The 22,265-nt window shown below is 40.8% G+C and overlaps 1 protein-coding gene across 1 annotated transcript in view; it reads left to right on the forward strand.

The window, feature by feature from the left end:
• Positions 1-22,265, forward strand: part of birc6 (baculoviral IAP repeat containing 6) — a 110,810-nt gene that overhangs the window by 58,679 nt on the left and 29,866 nt on the right. Inside the window, 2 exon segments of the mRNA XM_018678888.2 lie at positions 3,083-3,247; positions 3,406-3,577. Coding sequence (XP_018534404.1) covers positions 3,083-3,247; positions 3,406-3,577 — 337 coding nt within the window.

A 22,265-nucleotide genomic window follows, 5' to 3' on the forward strand; every position in this document is an offset into this window, starting at 1 on the left:
GAAGCCGGAGTACCCACAGGCAACCTATGCAGGCTTACAGTTAGGGGGCAAACTCCACACAGACAAACTCTGGGACCTCAAACTGGAGTTTGCACCCAGAATCTTCTTGCTGTAAGGTGACAAGGCCAACCACTGTACCACTATGCTGTCCTAAATCCAAATCTATAGAAACACACACTCTCTCTCAACCTTAGTGGTCTTGAGAAAGTCAGCTCAGATTTCTGTCCTGTGTTCTGGATCAGGAGTTGTACCTTGAACTAGACTCAGCCTGAGAGTTTACAAACTGTTGTCCAACTTCTGTCCAATTATAAGACTTTCGCTGCCCCACATTACATGCCACTGTGATTGTGTTGTTGTTTATAGAGAAGAAAGGGGAAAGAAAGAAAAGAAAGGAAAAAAATCATTGCCGTTATTAACAGCTCTCTTTTGCACAACACACAGTGAATCCGTGACAAATAGCTTAATTGTTCAGCCTGAGTGAAAAGAAGCAAATGAGAACTTGGGAGAGAAATGGCAGAATGTCAGAGACATCGGCACCTTCAGGGTGAGACTCAAGGGAAGGGTCATCATGATCATCATGAACAGAGATTGACTCTTAAACTCCCCTTGACTTTCCTGCCCATTGACTAAGAGGAAGAGGGCAGCACCTGGCTGGGAAAAAAAACAACACAGTATGTGGAATTCTGAAAGAAACATGTTAAACTATAGGTGACTGTGGAGGAAGAGGTGCCAGTTGTTCCTACCAAAATCTATAGTATTATTCTAGTATATGAGTATTATTCCGAAAACCGTTTTATTTTAGGAAAACAAACAGTTTAGGAGAGGTCAGAGTGTAAGAAGACTGCAGTAGAGTGGATTGTGTACGTGATGGTATCATCAGTATTAAAATAGACACATAAATATGACAATCATGTAAATATAATTTAGGTATAGCATCATTATCAGGGAGCATATTATGGATCCTTGTAAGACTCCTCTACCATTTCTTCACTTGAATTGGAGCCATTTATTGATATATAAACCTATAAACCCTCAAGCCATGTGCTGTGGCAGGAGCACAGACGTGAAATGAGACACACATACCCACTGTTTAAATTGTGAGACAAAGGCACAGACATGAAGAAACATCAGGCCCTGACAATGCTATTATTTCACCCATATTTATGCATTAGGCATTATGTTTTCAGGTTGAACACAATATTTCAGTTTTAGTTCAGTTCATAGTTCAGTTTTTAAGGAATTTCTTTAAATCTAGCCCCAGCATTCACTCAATGACTCAATGATGAACTGACAGGAATTCAGGGGTCACTGTGACCTCAAAACACATATTTTGGGTATAACTCAAGAATCTGTGTGACAAAATTTCAACCAAATATCTAATAGAACAAAATGCTGAAGTGGTGACCTTTTCTATCTAAAAGGTCAAAGGTCAACCTCACTTCTACTGCTAACTCTGTTAGCCTCTGGTAATTCACAACAGGTTCTGTGGTTTTACTGATATTGAGCAGGTGGTTGTCATTGCTCCATGTGACACAGCTCTCTGTCAGTCCTCTGTACTCCTGTAAAATAGTTGCTAAGTGAAGACTAGAAGAATATAGTGATAACTTCTGTTTCATCAAGAAATATACTTAATACCTTTTCATTCCGTCAAAGGCTTCACTATATATATAAGTGTGGAGGGACATGGATGTAAACTGCAACTTGACTGGTTGGTGGAGGCAGACATCTGTGAAGTGGTAAATCTGGTTTTTCCATGTGACCATCAAAACGAGCTCAGAGAGTATGTACCCAACTAGGGATGCACCGATACCAACATCAGGTATCGGTCTGATACCCTGTTCCTGTACTTGTACTCATATTCATATAAGTGTCACAATACCACTTTACAGCAGCGTGACGTTCAGTTGGCCAGTCAGGTGCTAATTGAGAGCAAGGAGGAGCAATGCCGGTAGTGTGGAGGTATTTCAAAGTGGATGATGGTGACAAAAGTAAAGTGGACTGCAAATTATGCTCTGAAAAGTTGTCAAGAGGAGGGACGAAAGCGAGTACTTTCAACACAAGCAATCTGATAAAACATCTAAAAAACCAACACGACGCCAAGTTCAGAGAGTGTGCTAATAGTGGCAAACAGCAACAACCAACTTTGCAGCAAACTCTGGAGAAGAGGGAGAAGATGTCAAGAGACAACCTGCGCACAGTGAAAATAACAGAGGCTCTGACCCAGTACATTGCTCTTGATGACCAGCCATTGTCGGTTGTTGATAATATGGGATTTAGATGTCTTCTCAGTGTACTAGAGCTGAGGCATGAGGTCCCTAGCCGACACCACCTCACTGACACAGTGTTGCCAAAGCTACACGACTTTGTGAAGAGGCACAACCGCAGCCTGTTGCAAGAGATTTTGGCCCTCAGCTTCACCACTGATATTTGGATGAGCAGCGTTAGCCCGGCGTCCCTCATCAGTTTAACTGCACAGTGGATTGATGAGGATTATACTCCGCGAAGAGTCGTCCTGCATGCAAAACAATTTAGGGGTTCGCACACCAGCCAAGCCGTCGCAGGTGTTTGATGACATGCTTCAGACATGGGGGGTCCCTAAAAGTTCTGTTCATGTTGTGCTACGTGATAACGCGAAAAACATGATCAAAGCCATGAGTGATGCTGGACTCCCGAGCCTGCTGTGTGTCGCACACACCCTCCAGCTGGCTGTTAATGAGGGGCTTTTAGTTTATGTTCAAATGTCAGTCACAGCCATTTCTTACAGCCAGAGATTTTTTTCCACATTTTCAAGTAAATGTACAAAGATTAATGGCATTAATAAGTACTTGTATCGGTACTCGGTATCGGCAAGTACTCAAATGTAAGTACTTGTAATTGGATTGAAAAAATGTGGTATTGGTGCATCCCTATACCCAACTTTATCACTCAAATAGTTTTGTGATCAGTAAAATCAACCTTATCAAACATAATTAGAGTAAGTGATAAATCACTGAATGCAAATATCACCAATATGCGTATTTTCAAATGCATTGAAGGAAAATAAATCCAATCCTTTACCTCCTGTCTGTGTCTGTGTTGACAGCCACAGATATCCAGTTGTCATGGTGGGGGGACCAGTGAGGAACAGCAGTTGTACTGGGCCAAAGGGACTGGTTTTGGCACTGGATCCACAGCCTCAGGCTGGGACGTAGAGCAGGCCCTCACCAAACAGCGGCTAGAAGAGGAACACGTCACCTGTCTACTTCAGGTACTGTAGGTCTTCCAATCAATGTCACACCCTTTTTAATTTTAAAAGCTAACATGGCAACACACAGTGTTATATTAATTGACCTGTGGCATACCATAACACGAGGAACCTTGAACAAAGCCATTCATTAGTAAGTCATCTTACTGTTTTTTTTCTAGGTCTTGGCAAGCTACATCAACCCAGCAGGCTCCTGTAGTTGCCACAGTGCTGATGCTTCTTCAGCAGATAGCAGGGCCCACAACAGCACAGCGCTGCCAGCAGTGCTGCAGGAGCTGCTGAGCCAGTCCTGCCTCATCCCTGCCATGTCCTCCTACCTACGCAATGACTCAGGTAGGCTGCCTGTTTTAAAAATGAGGGGTATGACACACACAGTGAAGGAGGCGGTATCTAGGCCACTAGCAGCATCTACTATTGTGTACCCTGCATTTACCTTGAGTAGCACTAATTGACTTAAGAATTGCTGTAAAACTCCAAGTTTTAACAGTTTTCTACTACAGAAGAGATGCAGGATAGATCATCTGTCAGACTGCACTGGACAACCAATGAGTAACCAGCTATCTGTGAGCACAAAGTTGTATTCCTGCGAACTTTTTCATTCCTTGTGCCTATAGTGGGTTCAGTGCAACGTGTGTTTTTCTGCCTGAATGGTTTAAAGAGCAGAAATGGTTTAAATTATTTAAAAAAGCAGAAAACAGGAAAGGACACAGAAGACACCCCATTAACAAATAGAGCATGGGTCACAAAACCAACAGATGAGCACAGATGTCTGTCTATGAAAATAACTTCACACAACCAGTCCAACAGTAATGCCCACTTTACACAGTAACTGGCGAAGTGTGTGGAGGTCTAAAAGTTTGCAGGGTTTGAACTGTTTCCTCAAGAGACTTTTCTCATTTTTTGTGTGATCATCCTGATTTTAACAGCATGAACAGTGGTGATAACCATATTTGAATGATTGTTCACATTGTATCTATCAAAACGGAAAAGACATGGAACTTTTGGAGAGAAATCAGTAAGGCCAGTTTCAATTCAAGTTCCACTTCTTCCATAGCTTTCAACCGTATCACACATTCTTCATCAGCAGAATAAAACTGCAATTCAACTCTGTTGTAGACAAATCCACACAGACACAACAAATGTGTTGGGTACGTGGACATCTGCACAGAGCCACATGTACACCATCAGATAACAAAATTTACATCATGTGGACCCTTGCATACTCCCAGATGTGGAAGGCACAGCACTGACCTAACAGTCACTCCAGATGAAGTAGTAACAGGTTTGAGTCCAGATCATGTCTTTTGAACTCCTCATTGTCTGTAAGTCCAGCAGACTGGTCATTCAACCCCAGGTGTGTTTCTGAAGTAAAGATGGCAGGAGATGCTTTCAGCTACTTCTTACTTGTCAGTAATTTATTTCATCCATGGCAGGAAAATGCGTTATATGAGCCATCAGACACTCCTGTATGTTGAACTGAGCTAAACTAAACACACACACCATCAGCTTGAAGAAATTTACTAACTGAGCAACGTTACGGTTACAAATAAGTCAACAACCCATGCAGTACTCTGCAGGAGAAAATCTTTGCATCCAAAAGGAATATCTGATGTGAATAAGATGTAACTGTCTAGTTCTGGAATATAATAGAACTGCCACTTTTTCAATTATAATTTCCAGGAAAAAAAATACTGTTTTATTTTCAGGCTAGTATGGTATTTTAAGAATGACATCTTGGCTGTACTGCAACACGTTTTTTTCCTTTTGAGTTTGCTACATGGAGAGTGTCGGGGATTACAAGACGCCTTCAGATGGCCTCTCTCGTTGCATGACCCTCACTATATTTTCACTGGAGTGTCAACCCTCCCAAATGGAGCTGAAATGTTGGCATGGAATCTGGCAATGGCAGGAGGTAAATGGAGGAAAAAACATTCTTTAGAACCAGCCTGAAGTCCTGAAACAAATATTTTATTTGGACTTGAATTTAAGGGGTGGCTGGCTCTGCAGAGCAAGCACTGACTGACACTGAGGCTGCTGTGTCATGACTATGATTCTGTGATGCCGGCATGCTGTATAAAACCACAAACCAAGGCAGCATTACGCCAGCTTTGTGTGGTTCTGTGTAAACAAACAGAGGCGATATATTCAAGGCCTGATTGATTACCCGTGTTTGCATATTACCAGAGACCAGAGTGTGGAACAAAGAAAATGTTGAGGTTGAGAAGATTCATCATTAAATCTTGTTAATTAACATGGCAGCAGCGTGCCTACCCCCAGGTTTGTGCACCATACCATGGGATCTGTTTTTTACTTTGTGCTCCCATCCTGTCACATGACTTGACCCACTGATGTTTGTCTGCTGTTGGAACTATCTGAATTTTCTTATCTTTTGTGGATTTCTGATCATGATGTGAAGTGCTGCCTTTGATACTGTAGTAATAGGTGTGGATGACCCTGGTCTTTTATCTCAGTGATAAATGTGTCTTGCAAAATGAAACACCAGATGGAGCTACAGTGTCTTAAACTGAAGCTGAGGTTCTACATGTCCTACCATAAACGTGCATAGAAGTCCCAACAGCATAAATTTAATGAGCCCACGACTTGTCAGACACCATCCACTCATTTTCTTTTCAAGAAGGAAAAGACTGGTCCTTTTACTTTGATTAGCTCTTCTCAAGATTGGATCAAAGTGAATAGTTTGGTTTTTTATCTTAAGATTAGGGAAGAGTTGGCTCCTTTGTGGATTTGTTAAGAGCTTGTTGCCTTTGGTGCAGTATAGTATAGTACTGCTGTGTTGTAACTGCTGCAGCTTGTAGTTCAGTGTTGATCAGTGTTGTGGTGTCCAGGGCAAATTAATTTTGACACTCTAAGCCCTACTAAGCCGACAGTTCACGTTTGGTTGGTTAAAAAACTGTAATGGTAGAATGGAACTAAATCTGTGCTCCCTCAGGCTAAAATGGTGTTTCACATTACCTTTAAGGTACTGAAGTGAATTCCCTGTTGCCTTCATTTTTGTAGTGAGTACTCTGTAATCAGTAGTCACTTTGCCTGGTTTAGACAGTCTACACATCATAACAATCTAAAAACAGAAAGAATCAAATTAATTAGCTTTGTTGCACAGCACTAGATCATAGAATATCACAAAAGGGTGACACATTTGAATGTAAAAATGGTCCTGTGATATGTGCACAATGTAATACAGTGGTCCTAGAAAGCTGTTTTTGTAGTTTTGAGAGGTTGATTGAACTAAAAAGTCAGACTCAGATTTCTTCCAGAAAAAAGGAACATAAAACATTGAAGTATTAATGTAAACCTGCTACAGCTGTAGTGATCCAGTGGTGAAATCCATATTCAGTCATTACTCTGTCTGGCTCTGTCTACTCCCAGAAGTTTACATTTTATTTGATCAGGCTCTTTGTGTTGAGTTTGGACAGAACAGATTTCATGCAGTAAGAGACACAAGGATTTTCACACCAGTGTTTATAAGCTCCCATTACCATTGTGTGCTTTCGCTTATCAGCCCAGAGCCAGTTACAGCTGAGTGTGTGCCACCTCTTTGTGCCTAATGCTGTGCTGCTGGGTGTTTCAATTTGCAGGAGTATCTTTGTGCATGCTGGTGATGCTATGCGCCCCGGTCTCATAATTAAGTACCAGCTGATATTTAAAAAAAAAAAAAAAAAAACACTGAGCGTTGTAATTGCTCCTCCTTATCTGGTAAAAGCCTTTAACACACACTTACGTGTGTGTTTGTGTGTGTGTGTGTGTGTGTGTGTGAGATAGAGAGAGAGAGAGTGAGAGAGAGAGAGAGAGAGAGAGAGAGAATGTATTGCTACATTCCCTGTTGAAGCAATAGCCTTAATGATGACACATTTTCCTTTCAAACCTATACATTTACCACTCATTTCAGTGACAAATGACATTATACTGTGCTAATCAGCTATTGCATAGCTAAATTAAGTTATAGTGCAATTAAAGCTCTCTGACATCTTCTGAATGAGAGCCAGTTGCCCTGAGCCCTGCTTTGAACTGTCAACAAATGTCAAGAACCGTAATGAAGAACTGGGAGACCTTGGAGTCCTCCTGCTTCTCTGAAGTCAGAGGAGCTTCTAGTGGCAAATAGATATTGTCTCTGGTTAACAAAAAACAATAGGATTAGGGAGGAAGTTGTTTAACTGGGATACAGTTTATCACATGTATGGATGTGATCATCATCATGTGATTCGTTTGTTGCACAATGTATGTTAGATCAGAAAAAGAGTATTAGTCTGACAATATGTTGTTGCCTTTTCCTTAAAGCATCCATATCTTCCACATTTGCATCTAAATTTTATTTGAGATTTCCAGTAAAGCCTGACCAATTAATCATTTTATCTGCAGATATCAGCCTGTTACGGATTTATTGTATCTTTGCATAATTAAACTGATAATACTGAAAATAAATATCCGTACAAACATAGCAACATACAGTGGTGGAAAAAAAGTTTTTTAGACACCTCATGCATTTGTGAAACATTGCATTAAGACTCTGCACTCTTTCTTTTAGTACATTCACAGCCAAAAAAACAAATAACAAACAAATCCTAAAAAAAACATTAAAAACTTAAAAATTGATTGGTTCCATAAAAATACATAAGAAATTTTGAGTACTAGGGTCATTTTGGTACCAGTGATCCACTAATGAAGGTTGTGCTTTTTATTAAAAGACACAATTTTTTATGCCGTGCTTCGTGTCTATATAAAGCCAGCACATTTGAAAGTTCTTCAAAGACAAAAATGGCTAAAACAAGGAACCTAATGCCTGAAGATACAGATTCTAAGCCAGGAAGGGTACAGCTGCTGCCAGATAGCCAGAAAGTGCAGATGCAGTCCTTCAGCAGTTGGATACACACTGCAGAAATGGACGAACCAACAGCTTGGAAGACAAACCAACATCTGGGCGTCCAAGGGTTTCTTCAGCAAGAAATGACCGCATCCTGATCCGCATGTGCAGGGAAAACCGCTGAATGACATCACAGGAGCTTCAGCAGCAGTGGTCAAACCAAACTGGTGTTCCACCCGCACTCTACGTGGCCCACTTTTAGATCATGGCTTAAGGTCCTACAAGGCTGTCAAGAAGCCCCTGTTCAATGAGAGACAGAGGCTAGCCCAGTGTCGTTGGGCCCAAGCACACAAGAACTGGACAGCCAGGAATTGGAAGAAGATTCTGTGGTCAGATGAGTCCAGTTTCCAGCTTTATCCTCTTCCTGATAATGTGAGGGTACGCAGAAGGCCAGGCGAAGCATTATCTCCAGCATGTACTGTACCTACTGTCAAGCATGGTCAGTTCAATCCCTGGACATGAGCCCCATTGAAAATATGTGGTGGATTATCAAAAGGTTTGTTTCAATGTGTAAACCAAAGAACTAAGTAATTCAAGAAGAATGGGACAAGATTACCCCTCAACAGTGTGAATGGCTCATGGGGAACATGCCAGCCAGGTTTAGAGTTCTACTGCGTGCTAATGGCAGAACTACTAAATATGAATTTGATGATGTGATGGTTTATTTATTTTTTTGTTCAGTTTTGAACACATTCTCTGTCATTTGTTGACTTTGATACCGAACAATGTTGAGAACTGACATATTGAAACGATCAAGAATTTAGTTTTGTTAGTTTTTCTTGTAAACAATAAACCAAAAAACATAATTTGTATTTGTTTGTGTCTGTCTAATGCAGACCACACCTTTTGAAACACAAAAAAGAATTTTCTCCAAATATTTCATGATAATATTTGAGATTTTTTCCACCACTGTATGTTTGAGGCAATTACAAAATAGTGTCCCCATTATAGGATTTGTCCACCGAAGATCACTGACAGGGTTATTTTTACATTGTAAAATGTCCAGCCTAATTCTTTACTAACCACATTTAAGGAATCCCTACCAAAAACGTGTTCTAATGTTTTTTGTGTTAATATAAATTAAGAAAAAAATATATATACAATATTGACCAGAATTTATCAATTTTAAAAAAATTCACAGACACTAATATTGGAATTGTTGGTCAACCTTTTCTTTTATTAGAAAGATGTGTGAATGTATAAATAAATGAATGCCATGTGCATTAGTCCATCTTTTAAATGTGGGAGATGAGGCATGTTTCCACTTCAAAGTAAGTGTTTCATTGTCTAAACCTGTGGCAAAATTTCCACATCTTACTTTCCATTACCACTTGGATATTTTTCATAGTTAAAAAAAAATCAATCACCTGAAGTCTTATGGGATTTTGTGTTTGTGTATACAAATTACACAGGCATAATGCCCTACAGTGTAGAGTTGGGATTTCCATTATATGGCAATGTGTGGATGGTTTTGAAATGTACTTATATGCACACATCCAGCATACACAGAGCTGTATCCTCATCGTTTGCTTGTCTTACAGAAGTGAATGCTGTGTTACATTTATCCAGAATAACATCATTTTGTGTTACCTGCTATTACCTGTCTGTTAAATCCAGTAGATTTATAACCTTCTGTTTTGCTGCTCTGACTCCATTTTATTGTAATTCTACATGAAATAATGCAAACTTCAGCCTCTGTATTGAGTGTGACTTCGTGCGATTTAAGAAGCTGCTGAAAGCTTTTCCTGAGCCTGTCAAGTCATTGTTTTGTTGTAGAAAAAATATAGCAACATATAAGCTTTTAGAGTGGAAGCCGTAGGCAGCAGTTGCTACATAAAATCTATGTTGCTACTTTAAAGGCAACATGTTGGCAGTGTTGATAAGTTTGTTCTCAGCTAATCGTCTCAGAATTGGGCTGTGTGACCTAGATTTCTTGCCTACTATTGAAAAAGAGTGAGTATCAGGAAAAGGTCACATTGTTGTGTTCTCATCACCAGTGGGTACATCTGTGAAATGTATGTGGGAAAGAACTCAACAGCCAAACTACGATCTATGCACAAATCGTCTTTTATATAAACAATTAATCCGATCACTGTGAAAGGCTACACTCCTAAGTCAGTAACCCAGAGAGAATTCTCAGCAACTCCTCTTTTTAGCCTCTGTTAACTCATCATTTTATTTTTATTGATAGGTTCTGTCTCACCACTAGTTACAAGTGGCAGCAGGCAGCTGGTGCACATAGTGGAGCATTTAGCAGGTAAAAAGTCAGATATTTTTCTCTGGAGTCTGGAGAACCAAAAAAGAATACAGTATTTTTACATATTTTAAATCGTCTCTTGAGGGGAAGGAAGTTATTTAAATAGGCAGCTCCTTGCTAATATGTCGAAACAACTTTGTGTCACCATGCTATGTTCCTGTCCCCCATGGTGGCCAAAAAGCATGGTGCAGCTTTAAAAATGTAAAATGGAACAAAATCAATTAGTTCTTGGATTGTCTCATATATCTCTTTTAGAAGGAATTACTGTACTAATATATTTAAACCAAGCATCATTAGCCATATTCTACAGTAACCATTAAGGTACTAGGATCATTAAGGACCAACCTATTCCTCTTCATTCCACTCCTTCACATCTGCAGAGCTCATGAGGCTCCTGAGATCCCAAGGAACAGGAAACAATGAACAAACCCATACACCCTTTTAACCCAAGGTCATAATTATACAAAATGCTTTATGACACTTTCTTCAACTTGAAATATTGAACTTTTCACTCAGTCCAATACATAAAGTATATATTGTGACTAAACGGTTGCAATAAATTAGTTGTTTTCAGACGTGTCCACTGTGATCAGGGTCACTCTCCCTTATCAACCCATCCCTTTATTCCAACTATAAAATATTAGTAAGACTTACTGGTTTTCCCTCTTAGTTTATGGTCCCAAGTAAACCCAAGTAATTAGAACAAAATAAGTAAGCACATTCACAGCTTAATATGCACAAACTAACTAATATTTAATCAGCCTGCAGTATAGAAAAAACCTTACCTCAATGTGATGTTACATTAGGACATTTGATGACCTTATCAAGTCTGGCTCTCCTAATGTCTAAGTAGATGTGCACTTCACTGTAAATTCATTCATATTGATTATTTTAGCAAAAACAATTGGGAATTTGTCATTACTCCCTCTGGTCATCTTAGAACTCAGTAACAGGAAACACACCTCTACACACAAATACCCATCTGAAGCACAGGAGAACCAAGGAGCTTGACAATAAACAGAGCATGGCACTATAATCAACACTGGCAAAGATGTGTGATGGACGGTTCCAACACTCATGCTCTCTAGATGAGATTAAATTCACTCCAACTCATCAAAATCAAGATGACCTGCCTCCCTTAGAGAAATAAATACCCTGCAAATGGAGCCTCATTTCTCATAACTCCCCCAAACTCCTTTTATTTGCCCTTTAGTCTTACCTCATCTACCAGAACCAGGTCTTTATTTTTCCCCGCTATTCCCCCCTCTGCCCCAGAGCTCCTCAGCCCCGTTAGCCTAGCGCATTGCTCCACATGAATCATTGGTGTCTCTCCAAAGCTTTTTGGGACACATTACAGTTTCCCACTGTCGCCTGGCACTCCATCACAGCTAAGCCATTAGTGAGCAGTAATACCCTTGAATGTCACCACAGTACTAATTTCTCATAACTGAAGAATTAATATCTTACATGTTTTACTTAACCCCAAACTATTTCCAGATCTGTGTGTTTTTGTGTCATTATATTTAGGAATACATCCCTTCCATCCTACACCACGATTCCCTTTTTGACTCTACCAAAACAGACAAGATTTAAAGTCATTCTAGGCTGCAGCAGGTGGTACCACTTAGGTAATTGCTATCTTTTTGGTCCATCATGCATGTTGAATGGGAGTGCATAAGTGTTTGAGGCTAATCTGAACATGACTGGCCCGTTAGAGGGTGTTTGGTAATGATTAATCACTCCAGATACCAGATACCTTAGAGACTATGGAACAGAAGGCAATCACTCCATTGCTCGATGGTCCTGTGAGTGTTCATGAAGCTTCCCCACCATTGAATTGGTGTGTGTGAACAGTGGGGGGATTCATTAGTCTAGGCTTCAGAGTGTGTGTCCAAATTTTCATTTGCCAATTTCAGAGCCATCACATCACCTTCGTTCATCACCATTCCTTATGTATGGGTTTATTGGCTTTGCAGTTTACTAAGATAGTAAACACTCTCAAGTGGATGGGGAGAGGTGATGTGCCTTGTAATTACAGGAGCCATGATGCACTCCTTGTCCTTGGATTACGTTCTCAAAGATGTGTAGTACATCAGATCGATTGTGCTTGCCATTCTGATTACACCGCTCCCTTCCTTTTCAGACATGGAGGAGCAGTCCATAGCCTGTAATGCACAAAGTGGCGAGAAGTGAACTCCCTCCATACAACCATCCGTGGCTTTCAGTAGGGATGTAGTATGTAACAACCATCAGAAGGGAACTTTTTTGTGACTATAATCAACCAGAGAGATGAGTACATGAAAGCATGTACCTTACACATGTATGTGCAATTGAATAACCCCTGTGATGATCCTCACACTTTCTCTCACAGATCCTTTTACACACACACTCCTTGGGGTCTCCCACAGATAAGGCTTGGGGTATCCTTATTTATGTGTTCTGATGTTTATTGTTCAAATGTCCTATGTTGCACAACACATCTAGACTTTAAACAAAATATCTATAAAAAGCCTTTTTAATACAGGAAAATGATTGCTGACAATACCCTGAAATCAACATCAACAAATATATCAAGATAAGCTTTCCCCCTCCTTCTCATCAGTTTCAACAGGTGGACAGAGTAGGAAAAAGAAGAAGATAAGCCCAGTTTCACCTTACAAGTAGATCGGATATATTGTTTAATTACAAATTTATCTGGTTCTTGACTTTATTAACTCCAGCTTTTACAGACCCATTTTCTATGAGACCACCCCACCCTCTTTTTTGTCACATTTTGAAGGTTTCTTGAAATAGCATTTCTATAATTTTATCCTCAACATGATGTAAAGTTGTTGCAGGTATGCTCCTAAATCGTAACATGTTTGTTTTAACAGTTATTATTCTAGGGAGATGACAGTACAGCAGAGCTTGTCCACAGCCACATTTTTGGCCCTGAAGACTGATTGAATTTGGTGGCTCACAGTGTCTCCAGAGTGGGTTCCCACCATAGTTCTTACAGGCTCAGTGTTATCCCCAAGGCTGTGTTGTTTGGCTCATCTTTCCATTGAGTCCAGCAGTCCAAGAAAATTAGATCAAGGGGAAGTTTGCGTTTCCTGTCAGGCCACAGGGCGGTTAGTCCTGGCTGGCAGCTTGCTAGTGTCTGTCTGGTTCCACTCACCCTTATTCCAGCATAGCCCTATTCCCGTCATGTCTTCCAGCCCTTTGTTATCTCCCCGGCTCATGACTGTGAGTTGGCAATATGGCTTCTTTGTCTTCATTCTTAGCCAGTCTCTCCAGTTTACTCCTTTTCTCTCTGGGGAAGATGTTCATGTTAGCATCAACTTTCTTATTAACCCTTACTGCTCACTTCAGTCTTTCTTTTCATATCAAATAGCAGGTTTTTACAAAGACTTTATCCCCTACTTAGTGATGTCACAGTGTGGTATAGATATAAACAAAAACAATTACAAAGAGGTTAAGGAATGTGCCAATGATGCCTAACATGGCCAAGATAGACTCCTCCTGCTCCTCCTTGACCTCCAGTGCCCGCACATCTTCAATGGTGATGACTGTGGTGCCCATGATCCTGATGCTCACCTAACCTGGCAAAGAAACACTTTCCTGGAAGAAAAGGAAATTGTCTGTGTCAAAAGTTGTCACACAAATGTATGTAGTCAACATGGACAGAAATAACATGCTGCTCTCAAGGATTGGCAGTGCATCTTTTGTCTTCATCCCCCCAGCTACTCTGCCAGTTCTTGTGCAAAAACTCGGTCCCAAACAGCTCTGGGTTCAGGTAGCCCTACCGATGTAACTCCACACACCCAACTCCCTGGGAGAAATCAGTTGTGAATTGAACAAAACAATGGCCGTGCGGAGGGGAGATTAGTCTGTGAACAGTGGCGTTTATGACCTGCCAAACTTGAAACTGATCTCCTTGCTCCTCTCCAGCATCACACCAACACTTGCTCAGTTCATTCTCTGTTTTTCTGCATTCAAACTGTTACATTTTTGCACTGTCAGTGGTGTTTCCCCTATGTTAAAATAAGCATGATGATAATGCTGTCATTCAGAGCCCCCTCACACCCACCCACTACTTTTAATATGCCATTAATGATTAACCCCCCACCCCCAACATCAATGCCAGTTGTTGTTCTGAATGGTATTCCCACCTTCCATTTGACGGAGTCTTAGAAAGCAAAGACAAGCAGCTGGAGAGAGCATTGTCTCCAGCAGAAGTGTGTGAACAAAAACGTAAACAGGTTCATTCTCTGGCTCAGGGTCAAATGTGAATAGAGCTGCAGTCACCTTCGTCCCCCTCAAATTTAATGTCGACATAAAGTGAAACTGTCCATAAATTGAAATTCAAGAAATAAGGAAATTATGGACAAATAAAAAATGATGGGGTATAAAGAGAAAGTGGCTTACCCTAAGGCGTCTAAGGTTTAAGTCAACATCATCCAGCATGCTTTTTGGATCCTCACTGGAAAACTGTGGCATTCTACATGTGGAGCCCTGAGGGAGAAGAGGGGAGAGGCTGCCTATATAGCCACAGTCCCGGTGCCTGTGAGCGACAGATGAAGTGACGGAGAGAGAAATAGAAGGCAGTGGTGTTCAGCAACGTATGCTGTGAAAACCTCCGTGTGTCACTTCTACAGTCCTCCAGTCTATAGCGCCACCCGTCTGGTTCAACAACCCACCACCCCCCACTTCCTTTTTGATTAAATTTACCCTCACACAAGTCTTTGCAGTCCGTTTTTTATCAGCAGGTTTGCATTGCTGCTGCTAAATTGCTAGCAGCCACTGTTTAGGTGGCGAGGAGAAACCCTCTCCCCATTTGCCCCCTCCCTCCTTCCTACCTTTCCCTGTCTCATCCCTGTCTGCTCCATCTCTTGAGATCCCTGTCACTGCTTTGCCTAAATTCCTCCACACAACTCCTCCACCTCCCTCCCCAGTGTATTGGTAAATTTACAGACAACCCCGTTCTGTAGTGCTCCCACCCCTACCCCCCAATGCTTGCTTCGGAACCCTCTGGGGATCAGTGCAATAAGTCCTTTTCAAAAAAGCCTCTTTCCCATTACTGAAGCCCCCACGCCCCCAACACCATGCATGATGTCTGTAGGATTAGCTGATGATGTCTCGGTGACACCCAGCCTCCACTGAGCGAGGCAAGAACAGGCAGGTCCTGGAATTAGCCAAGTCTGACAGGTAATATTCCAGAGGAGGAGGAAAAGCTGTAAAATCCAATGGAGCAGACGTCTGTAAAGAGGCAGAGGCAGAGGCAGCCAGAGCACCGGCAGTCACTATGGCAGTGTGGATCTGCACCTACCGCCAGTGACAGCAGTGTTACGGTAGGGCTCCACGCCAGTTAGTCACTGTGGGAGGACAGTGCATTGCATAACCAAGCAGAATGATGGCGAGAGAGAGGACGGGTCCTGATGGCTGTGGCAATGAAGGAGAAGGAGCATGAGAATGAGAGATAGAGAAAGAGTCAGGGAGGGAGGAAGAGAAAAGGAGGAGGGGGTGGGAAATGACATCGCTCCCGCTTACTGTTGTCTCCTCCTCTCCCACTGCTGTGCGGGCTGGTTTAGCACACACACACACACACACACACAGACCAGTACACCCACCACCTAAACAACACTATAAGCAAAAATAGAGAAAAGCTGAAAAGGAGGTGAATTCGGCCCCACTGTGTCGTGCTCTGCTCTGTGTTCAGCTGCTGTTATTCTGGAAGACCTGTAGAGAGGGGAGGAGTGGAGGAGGAGGGGGCAACACTAAGAGGTGGCTGGGGAAATAAAGGATGGTTAAGGCTGGGTGGAGGACAAAGAGGCAGGCAGTGGAAAGATGTGGGGGTCTGTGTGCACAGATGGATATTTATCTCCACAGCCCCTAACACAAAGACATCAAGCCTATGGAGCTGTCTGTGCTCTTCTTTTGCTTTCTAACTTCCCCTCACACTTCTGCTTCCTTTTCCCCCCTGATTGTACCTCGCTGTACTGTACCCTGTTTTGTGAAATCTACATCACTACCAAGTTTAGTTACTTATGGTCAGCTTCTCCCAGCTTCATAACACCATGCTGAATTGTTTGAAGTTAATAAATGTGGAAAACTTAATTTCCGTCTGCTTGTGTTGGTCAGTGCAGTTGGACTGCAGTTCTAAATGTATGTCACCAGCCTCCAGTCAGCTCATTTCCTCTAGCATTATGACTCACTCCCACTGCTCCTCTCTGCTTCTCCCTCCCTCACATTATCTTAAGCCATTTTATTTCTATTCAGGTGGGCTGCAAATATCCTCCACAGGCCAAAAACACAGGAATACTTTGTACAAGATAAATTTTTGGTTACAAGATAACAGGGAAGCACCCACTGGACAGGTATCATAATTATTGTTTGATGTTGGCTCAGTAAGACCTTAATAACCAGACCTTAGACCAATTCACTATCATTTAAACAGGCTTTAAGAGTTAATTAACAGAGACAGTTTAACTATCTGTTCATGCTTGGTTTGATGGAGCCTTTTATTGTCCTTTACATCCCCATCTTTCTGCATGTTCTTGTTGTCACAGCAATGAATCAGTCACAGTTTACACTAAAGAAAAAAAATCAGACTGGTCTCAGTGCTGCTGTACCTAAAAAGTAATTATACCACAGTATCATAGATTATATTTGCAGCTCCACCAACCTCACTACTCTATTATCTCAGTGGGCAGTGCTTTGCAAACCTTTTTACTTGTTTGTCTGTTTTGTCCTAACCCTAACCCAACAAGATGGCACAAAATGGTAACAGCCAAAATCCACCAACCCTGGGATTGACTGTAGTGTGGTTTCAGCTTCATTGAACTGTGCTGGTTTAACCACCAAGAAGAGGAGCTGGACTGTCAGTGCAGTAATCCTCTCATTTTTGTCATAGTGTTAGGGCAGGTATGGCTCAGGAGGTAGAGCGGTCGCCCACCAATCAGAAGGTCGTGGGTCGATCTCCAGCTCCTCCAGTCCGCTTGCCAAAGTATCCTTGGGAAAGATACTGAACCCTAATTTGCACCCAATGTCATCGGTGTGTGACTGTGTGTGAATGTGTTAGGAAGCACTTTGTGTGTATAGAACAAGTGCTGTATTAATGTGTGTGTGTGAATGGGTGAATGTGACCTGTAGTGTGAAGCGCTTTGAGTGGTTGATATGAGTAGAAAAGCACTATATAAGTGCAGTCCATTTACCATTTACCATTTCAGCTCTGATGTTATTTATCTTATAAATCAGTTGTTTTGTCTGCAGTTTTAAATAGCTTGGCACATGGCTGCTCCAAAGCTGCTTTCTAATATCAAAAGAATTGTTTCAGGTGGTGGTTTACTGCAGATTTTGCCTGTAGAGGTCGAGCATGAATGAATGAATAAGAAGTTTATTGGAAAACCTGTAGCTGATACCAGTTGAACTGTTGTTGGTTGTTGAGACTGTATTGTCTGTGCATCTGAATGGGTAAACTTAATATCTTAAAATATGCCCTCCAGGCAAATTGATAATTTACAGTTTCACTTTTGCTGTCATCCTGACCTCAGGGGTAACAGATTAGATAGGCTGAAATAGAGGTCAGTAAAACAGTGATGCTGCAACAATCATCTTCCCATCCTCATCATCCCCGTCACTGACGCCTCCTATAGGTCACTACATGCTAGTTATTGGTGCTGACCAGCTGAGGAAGTTAAGAGCCCTCAGCGGCTGGGTTTTTGGCTAAGATTACACATGTCCTCTGTTACTGGTAATGTTTAGACCAACTGTCACCACTGTTACAATGGCAAGAATTAATTCAGTGAACCTATTGGAATTAACCACATTTGTCTGTAAACTTGTCTTAAAATATGGTCACATCTTCATTTAGGTTGCAATTATGAACAAACGCAATCTATTTCAACTAATTGCACACAAACCATTGTATTGTGTTTGTCCATTTTGGAGACATAATTCAGACATTCTCAGTGTAGGTATGTGAACCCCCTGACCAGTGACATCCTCAACAGCTAGGAGTCAGGAGCTAGTAAACCTGGAGTCCAGTCAATCAAACCAGACTGGAGGTGTGGGTTAGAGCTACTCTGACTCATAAAAAATGCTCAGACATTTTGACTTTGTTAGACGTGATTTGCTTAAAGCTAGAAAGGGTTACAGAGTCATCTCAAAGAGTTTAAATAGTCATCAGTCGACAGTCAGACAAACTGTGTGCATGTACGAAACTCTCCATTTTAGAGCACATTTAGAGCAAGGTGTGTTTAGAAAGGAGTGATTGTTAAGTTGAATACCTTGTCACTTGTCAGTCATATTTTTCTGTGTCACAGTGTCAGAGTAACCATTTTCAACTTTCTTTCCTTTTCTTTTTATTTCTTTTTGTTGTTGTTGTTCTTTCTGCGAGATTGAGTTTTCCTATTTATTCTAACCCAGTTAAGATGTCTGCACAGTGTATGTCAACCCAAAACTAAGGTACTTGAGTAGCTTGGTTCATAAAGGGATTCTTTGTGCACATAAATGCAGTCACTGTTCCTTCTGTCCTTTCAAATGGCACAGAGCTTCAGGGCACTTTTTTCAGGTTATTCCACACAGTCTTGCTTTGATGCACATTATCTACAGTGTCCACTGAGGCAGACTGTGTGTTGGCGGAGACATGTCAGAGTCTTACTATTTCAGCAACTCTCTCCTCTGTTCCATTGCCCAGAGGGGTCAGGAAGACCTGACATTGTCCAGCCATGAGCTTGAGTCAGAATATTAGCCACCCACTCGGTGTGACCTGTTTGCTCACTGGCTTCCTCCCCTTGGGAGGGCAACCCACACCCATCCCTTGTAGTAGCAACCAGCCCACGCACCAGCTCTTCTGTTCACCCATGAGTTGAGACTCATTTTACATAATGTTTTTTTTTGGGGGGGGGGGGTTGAGCCCTACAGTTAACCAGTGGGTGTGTGGAGCATCTGGGATTTAAGAAGACCATTGACTGTCATATCCTGTTGTCTCGGTGGGTTTGTTATGGCAGCACTGGGTTGGATATGTTAAGACATCAACAAACTGCTCGAGTGGTAACAACAAAATCCACTAGTGTGTATTTCATAACAAATATAGATACCATGCAATAGGCTGTTAAAGCTGCATTCATCACTTTAACATTTATTTATTTTGGCCACTTGGGGGAAGAAAAAGCTGACAAACCCACAGCCCTGACATGGTCTTACAGGGTGTCATCAGTAACATTACAAAACGGTTATTTATTTATGCATCTAAACTGACATGGAGCAACATTGGCATTCACTTGGTTTCATGTTTTTGGCTACCTAATGAATCAAAGTCCAATATTTACTCTCCTTTGAGCTCTATTGTCATCTCCCCCAGCCACTGAGAAAAATATGAGCTGCTAGATGTACCACTTTATATAACATCTTAACACAAAATAGCAGACTGTATACAGTGGGTTTATTTTTTACTTGAAAATGAATACTGTACTTTAATACTGATGTATGTATAAGTATTTTAAAGTTCTTAAATTTCATCATAGAAAACATGACCAAAATATTTGCTGAGTGGGATAATTAGTTGAACAAGAAAGCAAAACAGATTTTCATCTTGTGTTATTTTCTTGACTGCTGGACTGTTGATGTTTATTCACGTCACACAGTTATAGATATACTCAAGTGTGCCTGAATGTGTATTTGTGTTCAGCTCAGCCTCTGAGAGAACTCAGAAGTCACTAGAAGTTCCTAGTCCCCCCCCCCCATTCTCTCATTTTTCTTCATTTATGAAATAGATTCATAAAGCCCCAGGATAGGGCCAGATTTTTCACTCAAGTTTAAACATTTTCAATCATACATTTTTCCATTGATTTTCTATGCAGTTGTGCCTCCTCTAAAATGAACTTCACCTCCTGTCTGAACATACAGCAAGAGTCTACAGCAGTGCTAATGACTCTATGAGGCTGTATCCAAGATTGCTAACATAGTCTCAGTGACAATGGTAACATTCTACTTTTTAGCAGGTATATAATAGTTACCAGTGTTCAGTAGTTAACTGTGTTAGTATGCTAACACCAGATAGGGAGCTATTTGTTCATAAACCAAAGCTTCAGACAGAGTAAAAATTTGACCTGATGACAGCGCCAGATGAAAAGTCATGGGCTGAGCAAAGTTTATGTTAATTTCTCCTGAGGGTGCATGAATGTCTGCTGCAAATTCCATGGTAATCCATCCAACAGTGGTGGAGATGAAACCAAGAATCGTCATGGTGAAGCAAGAGGAAAAGTCAGAGGAATGCAGAGTCGTGGTGAATTGTCATCAGGGATATATGAATGTCTGTATCTATCTATCCAGTAGTTGAGATATTTCAGTCTCGACCAAAGGACCAAATGTTGATGGATTTGACATTGGGAGTGATCACTTTCATATTGTATGTAGTCATTTGATCCGCTATTAAAATAAAAGTATTATCTGAGATTTTATGTTAACACAGTTTTAACCTAACTTAGGTTTGTGGCCCCACTTGTAGTAGCCTATGTAAGCAGCAATGTGGCCTTGAATGATTGCAGCAGTGCATTAGGAAAAGGTGAGATGCTCTATGAATAAATTTACGTTGTGGCCTCTCTGTTGTATGATCACACTCTCACACACAATTCTCGCACCAACCAATTAAGGGCAATTATCAAGTGTTTTGATTGTACACTTGTAAGCCTCTTTGCACAGCTAGCCTCATTAGAAATGGGCCATGTTCCCAGGAGCGGAATTATGAGCTGCTCTGAAATGATGAATGTAGTTTCACTTAGAGGCAGGAAGGCTTTATCTGAACTGAAGTGTTTTACTTTCTATCCATTGTGTTGAAGGAATTTCATAGGTATTGTATGTTTTTGAAGCATTTGTATTTTGTTAGCAGGGATTCAGCTGTCTAAAATTGGATGTGAATGTATTTTATATATGCATATGAATTCTTCATGTTTTCACATCACAAGTTTCCTCACTACTCAGCCCAGCTGTGGCACCATTTTCAGTAATTAAGAGCTGAGGTGTCTATTTCTAAGTTCCCCTCTCGGAACCATCTCTGTTCCCTATGTAGATGCTCCCTCCCCCATCCTACACCCCCAGTAAAATACCAAACGTCAGTCTGTCAGCTGTAATTGCAGGAATCTTCCTATTTTCACAAGGGGCTGTAGGGCATAGTAGGTACTAAATTGGATGAAAAGTAAGGCAGTAGACGTGAGTGGACAACAGGGGTTTGGGGTTAATTAGAATTTCACTGGTTGGCATTTGATAACAGTGCAGAACTGTCTGTGGTTGATTATCAGTGTTATTTCTGGGTTTGAACTATTTGGAATTGGTGGAATATGGAATGTATGGACATGTATCTTTTAGGTTTATTGTTTATTTTTTTATTTAGGACACAGTAAAGAGACACATAATGTGCATGTTAGAAAAGTCATAGACTAGATTAAAAAAACCTGCAGTGTTGTGGGTACACAATTTGCTCTTAATATTACTGAGCCAATAGGACATGTATTGAGTAATACTACAACACAATGATTGGATCATGAATGAGAGCTGGTGATGGGTCTTTTATGAGTGAAGCAATATTTACAGTTTATTTTATATATATATAATATATATAATACACACACACACACACACACATATATATATATATATATATATATATATATAGTTAATATAGTAAAGTGTTTTGATTGTACACTTGTAAGCCTCTTTGCATATATATATATATATATATATATATATATATATATATATATATATATATATGTATGTATGTATGTATGTATGTGTGTGAGTGTATGTATGTATGTGTGTGTATGCGCACACCCCCAGAGGAAATTGCAAATTCTAAATCCAAAGCTTGATCCTAGATTCTAGCCTTAATATATACATCTTCAAAT

Source organism: Lates calcarifer, linkage group LG16_LG22 (genome assembly GCF_001640805.2).
Source record: "Lates calcarifer isolate ASB-BC8 linkage group LG16_LG22, TLL_Latcal_v3, whole genome shotgun sequence".
Classification (NCBI taxonomy): Eukaryota; Metazoa; Chordata; class Actinopteri; family Centropomidae; genus Lates; species Lates calcarifer.